Below are 6,525 nucleotides of genomic sequence, written 5' to 3' on the forward strand. Positions count from 1 at the left end.
AATATTAGGCCAATCTGTAGAAATGCTCTCCCTTCCTTATCTCACTAACTCCAAACAGACTCCTCCCTGAAGGTCATTATTTCACATTGACAAGGACATTGTTTTCCTTAATGCATAAGAGTAACTTCTCTGCACAACCACTCTTCCCTCCTGTTTCATTGCCAAGCAATCTTTCCATTGATTCTCCCATAGGGAAAATCAGTGTGATTTCAAGACAATTACCAGTGGACACAGTTATGGCTGGGTATTAGAGATTTCACCAGCAATGATAGGTCACTAGATTTTAGACCAGTTAACTGTTTTCATTTTTAGTAGACAATAGACTTATAGTTTTTTTTTCTTTAGGAACAATTATAAAAGGGGTGGTGTGAGGGACAGATAATGTCCTTGAGCTTCTTTCAGCCCCAGTGATGCTTCTTCTTGTCCTGTGATTGACCTGGTAGGTAAGAGATGAATTTAAATTCTATCATATCCCTTTCTTACAGTTATTCCTCTTTTTTTTTTTTGCATTCAGCTAAAACCTTTCTCTTTCTATTTTCCCCTCCCCTACTCCCCTTCCAAAATTTTTTATTTCCTGGTCTGAAGTATCACCAAGAAATGGTCATTCAGTCTTCATTAGTGATTATCCCTCCCCCCCCCCCCAAGAAGTAGCTTTTCCAACTGTGGGGCTATTCTAATTACTAGGAATATTTTCTTTGTGTCGAGCTGGAACCTTCCAATCTAACATCTATCCTTTAATCCCAATACTTCATTCTATAGCCAAGTAGAACCAATCCTGATCCTTTTTCCTCAAGGTAATATCATTGGTGACTCTTATACCTCCTCCTTCTTAAGGTAAACATCAAATTTCTTCAACCCATCTTCATTAGGAATGGTTTCTAATTACCTCACTACCCTGACTTCTCTCTATTGGAGATGCTCAGCCTTTTTGTTATTCCTTTTAATATGTAGCTTTGAGAATTGAACACTTAACTTAGAGTGATTTGACCACAGTTAAAATAGACCTTATTGGAGGTCATCCTCCTTTACTTTGAACATTTACATGTCAAATATATATATACATATATGCAAATTATATATATGTATATACACACATACATCTATATCTATGTAATTATACATCTATATCTATATAATTTTCTTCTGGAGGCAAAACCACAAAGTCTGCCTCTTTGCCATTTCTACTTTACTTTAGAACATAAACAAGCTCTGTAATGAGAACAGATTCTTTTTTTTTTTTTTTTGTAAAGGGAGAGCAAAAAAGAATCTCCAACCAAATCTTGGGAACAATGGTTTTTACTTTTTTAGTTTTAAATTGTTCTTCTCCATGTTTGATGATGAAAGCCGATGTCTGGATAATGGGATGTCTTCAGAATCATAAGGAGACAGATCAAGATTTTTTATCTTTCAATGACAATGAGGTGGTCAAGAGGGAATGGTTGTACATTGCGAAACAAAAACCTCCTTGAGTAAGGTTTGGGAGAAAGGGTAAGAGAAGGGGAAATAAAGAATGAATGAAAGGAAAGGACATGAGAAATCAAGCAATCTTTTAAGAAAAGATATCTGGAATTTTCTTCAGTTTGTGGGATAGCCTACCATAGTTCTGGCTCTGTGACCTTAGGTGAACCATTTACCAGTGGGGATTCAATTTTCACATCAGTAAAATAGTGATAATACTATTATTTACCTTAATGGATTGTGAGGAAAGTACTTTGTGAATGGCAAAGTGCTATTTTTTTGAGGACGGGCTAGGCAATGGGGTTAAGTGACTTGCCCAGGGTCACACAGTTAGTAAGTGTAAAGTGTCTGAGGCCAGATTTGTATTCAAGTCCTCCTGATTCTAGGGCCAGTGCTCTATCCACTGCACCACCTAACTGCCTCAAGGCAAAGTGCTATTTTAATATAAACCATCATTATTGTTAACTTGATTTGTTTGCTATCATTGACTGGGAAATATGTCATTAATACCAATCTCACCAAGGCTGATTGCTTCCTTGACCCCAGGATGAAAGTGTAACTTAATTGGATATTCATTTCTTCGATAGAGTGACATTGCTTTATAGTGAATCAGGAATTGATTTGGAATCAAGAGACTTGGGTTCTAGTTTTGGCTAAGTAACTTATTCTGTGATTTTGGTCAAATAACTCAATCTCACTTATGTAGTCAGTTTACTCATTAATTAAATGAGAGTGCTGGATCAAATGATTCTTTTCAAATCTGTCATACCTTGTGTTTTTGATTTCCATTCTTTGCTCTTTGTTTAGGATGATTGTACTTGAGGAGTATCTCAAAGAGGCAAAGACAAACAATTCTTCTGGGGATCTCAGCACCTGGAAAATTCTTGGCTAGGTCATAATCCTGATGATGTTTTCAGAGTAAGCAGACAAATATACTCTCTTTTTCCTTCAAATGAGTTCAAGGAACCTTGATATTTATATTATGGATGTTTTCAGGTCTTTTTGTTAATTATGATAGCATTAGTCCCAGATCATTCATAGCTAGGGTTCTTCTCTACTTACCTGCTTTTACAGTTTTATTTTTTTTAAAGCTCATTATCACCAGAGAGCAGATTGAGGAAGAATGATTCAGAGGTGGTTCCTTTTATTTCAATTTAGACTATTCTTCCTCACTTATCTGCTTTTTATTTTCTTAGAGTCCATTATCACTAGGGAGAAGACTGTGTGGAAGAAGTATTACTAAGTGGAATTTCTCACTTCAATTATAGCCTTTTCACCAAGATTTGATTAGAAGAATCTGTTTCTAGAAATATTGAAGAAACAGTGGGAATAGATTGAATAAACTCCTTCCTAGAGGCTGGTGGGTTGCTTTTGACCAGTATTTATTTTCCAAACCTTTATTCAACATGTGATCCATCTAACAACTTTTTGGAATATACAAAAAGAGTACAACTAATATGTATACATAGATATTCCAATATAACACACCAATACTTCTTTACTTCATCAGGTAGTTCAATTATTATATCAAAGGACTGTTTTTCTTTTCATATCTCTCTTCTTTTATTTCATTGTCAAAAATTAGTAAGAAGTCAGGGATGGTTTGAAAGTTAAATTGCTATCAGTGATCACGAATAGATACTCATATATATTGGAAGTGGAAACAGTTCTTGAGCTCCAGAGCTCATAGGTGAGTGTAATATTGGTCCATTTTTGTCTAGAAGTATTCAGTAAACCTCACCCTGCTCTCCTCACTCTCCATCTCCTTCCCACCAACTCCAAGCACATATATACCTGTACGCATAGAGACATGTAATACACAATTCTAGAATCATTTAGCATTGGAGCTTTACAAATGTTATCTGTTACTGTAAGATCAACTGATTAAGTGATGCAGTCATTATACAAACGTCATATGTCCTGGTTTTCTACTTTTGATCCCAGTGACCAAGATTAATTATTAAATTTTTTTAAAAGAATTAAATTTATTTGTTTTTTGGAGGCAATCAGGGTTAAATGACTTGCTGAGGGACACACAGTTAGTAAGTATGTGAGGCTGGATTTGAACTCAGGTCCTCCTGACTCCAGGCATGTTGCTCTATACAGTGTACTACCTAGCTGTCCCTATTTTAATTTTTTTGATGGAAAGCCACAGTTATTTCCTATCTTTATTTTTGATTCTTCTAAGTCATTGACCCTTTTGGGGACTCGTAGAGAGATACTTTCCTCTCCAGCAGGAAAAGGAAAAAGGCTCCTTTTGAGACCTTTTATTTTCTCTAACTTTTAAGAGAGGTTTATTTTAGGTGAAAAACCAGCCTCTTGCATGTGAGGTATTGTGGCATAGAGGAATGAGAGGAATCTGAAGGCCTAGATTAAAATCTTATTTCTGTGCCTACATTCTGTGTGATTTTGGTCAAGGCAATTAACTTCTCTGGGCTACATCGTTCTTATATGTAAAATTAAGAGAGTTAGGCTAAATGATCTCTAAGGTCTCTTTTGTATTATCTCTTTTCTCTACTCAATTTTAACACAACTGAACTACTTGCTATGCCCTGAGTGCACAACAATTAATTGGTTATAAGGAAGGATATGAGAAAGTTGGATAGATTTTCAAATTCTGAAGGATGTTTCAGATCATTTAGTTGAGTCCCTATATTTAACCAACAAGGAGGTGAGAGTCAGAGAAATGGCTTTGCCCAAAGATATGATATTTAGTTACAGAGTCACAGAATCTCAGAGTGGTAAGGGATCTCAGAAGTTATTTAAACCAACCTATATTAGATCAAAAGCCCCCTCTACAATGACACCAATAAGTGGTCATTCAGCCTTCAGTGGAAGGCCTCAAATTAGGAGCTAATGATTTTCTGAGACAACTTATTCCACTTTGGAGGCAGCTCTAATTGCTAAGAAGTTTTTTCTTATTTGATTCTAAATGTTCTAAATTCTAACTTCCATCTATTGCTCTCACTTCTACCATCCAGGACCATTAGTATGAGTTTAATCCATCTTCTACATCATAGCCTTTCCTCCATAGACCCTCATTCCTCTTCACACTAAAAATTCCTAATTCTTTCAACTGATACTCTTTTTAAAATGTATTTATTTATTTTTAGTTTTCAACATTCACTTCCATAAGATTTTGAGTTTCAAATTTTCTCCACATCTCTTCCCTCCCCCACCCAAAGATGGCATGCAATTTGATATGAGCTCTACATATACATTCATATTAAACTTATTTTCATATTAGTCGTGTTGTAAAGAAGAATTAGAACCAATGGGAGAAACGACGAGAAAGAAGAAACAAAAACAAAAAAAAAGGAGAGAGAGCAAATAATATGCTTTGATCGGCCTTCAGATTCCATAGTTCTTTTTCTGGATGTGAATAACATTTTCCATCATGAGTCTTTTGGAGTTGTCTTAGATCCTTGCATTACTAAGAAGAGCTAAGTCTTACAAAGTTGGTCATCACACAATGTTGCTGTTATTGTGTACAATGTTCTCTTGGTTCTGCTTGCTTCACTCAGCATCGGTTCATGCAAGTTTTTCCAAGTTTTTTTGAAATCTGCCTGCTCATCATTTCTTATGGAACAATAGTATTCCATTACATTCATGTACCACAACTTGTTCAGCCATTCCCCAACTGATAGGCATTCCCTCAATTTCCAATTCTTTGCCACCACAGAAAGAGCTGCTATAAATATTTTTGTATATGTGAGTCCTTTTCCCATTTGTATGATCTCTTTGGGATACAGACCTAGAAGTGGTATTGATGGATCAAAGGCTATGCATAGTTTTATAGCCCTTTGGGCATAATTCCAAATTGCTCTCCTGAATGATTAGATCAGTTCACAACTCCATCAACAATGCATTAGTGTTCCAATTTTCCCACATCTTCTCCAGCATTTATTATATTCTTGTTTTATCATGTTAGACAGTCTGATAGGTATGAGGTACCTAAGAGTGGTTTTGATTTGTATTTCTTTAATCAATAGTGACTTAGAGCATTTTTTCCATATGATTGTAGATAGCTTTAATTTCTTCATCTGAAAACTGCCTGTTCATATCCTTTGAGCATTTATTAATTGGGAAATGACTTGTATTCTTATAAATTTGACTTAATTCTCTATATATTTTAGAAATGAAGCCTTTATCAGAGACACTGATTCTTCCCTCCTAATCTTGGTTGCACTGGCTTTGTTTGTGCAAAAACTTTTCAATTTAATGTAATCAAAATTATCCATTTTGCATTTCATAATGTTCTCTATCTCTTGTTTGGTCATAGATTCTTCCATTCTCTATAAATCTGACAGGTAAACTATTCCTTGTGCTCCAAATTTGCTTATAGTATCAGCCTTTTATATCTAAATCATGTACTCATTTTGATTTTATCTTGGTATACGGTGTAAGATGTTGATCTATGCCTAGTTTCTGCCATACTATTTTCCGGTTTTCCAAGCAATTTTTGTTAAAAAGTTATTTCTTATCTCAGAATCTATAGTCTTTGGGTTTATCATACAGTAGATTACTATAGTCATTGACTACTGTGTCTTGTGTACCTAATCTATTCCACTGGTCCGCCACTCTATTTCTTCTCCAGTCCCAAGTAGTTTTCATGATTGCTGCTTTGTAATACAATTTAAGATCTGATATGGCTAGGCCACCTTCCCTTGCACTTCTTTTTATTAATTCCCTTGATATTCTGAACCTTTTGTTCTTCCAAATGAATTTTGTTATTATTTTTCTAGCTGTATAAAATTATTTTTTGTTACTCTGATTGGTATGGCACTGAATAAGTAAATTTAGATGGAATTATAATTTTTATTATATTAGCTTGGCCTACCCACGAACAAGCGATGTTTTCTCAATTATTTGGATCTGATTTTATTTGTGTGAAAAGTGTTTTGTAATGGTGTTCATATAGTTCTCAGGTTTGTCTCAGCAGGTAGACTCTCAAATATTTTATAATGTCTACAGTTACTTTAAATGGAATTTCTCTTTCTATCTCATGCTGTTGTGCTTTGTTAGTAATATATAGAAATGCTGATGATTTATGTGGGTTTATTTTAT

At 34.9% G+C, this 6,525-nt stretch overlaps 1 protein-coding gene across 1 annotated transcript in view; it reads left to right on the top strand.

Moving 5' to 3' along the window:
* Positions 1-5,875: 5,875 nt before the first annotated feature.
* LOC114028411 (olfactory receptor 4F15-like) overlaps positions 5,876-6,525 on the top strand; it is a 5,112-nt gene continuing 4,462 nt past the window's right edge. Inside the window, exon 1 of the mRNA XM_027842649.1 lies at positions 5,876-5,882. Coding sequence (XP_027698450.1) covers positions 5,876-5,882 — 7 coding nt within the window. The remainder of the gene's footprint in view (positions 5,883-6,525) is intronic.

This window comes from Vombatus ursinus, unplaced genomic scaffold (assembly GCF_900497805.2).
Source record: "Vombatus ursinus unplaced genomic scaffold, bare-nosed wombat genome assembly UNPS02014880.1, whole genome shotgun sequence".
Lineage (NCBI taxonomy): Eukaryota > Metazoa > Chordata > Mammalia > Diprotodontia > Vombatidae > Vombatus > Vombatus ursinus.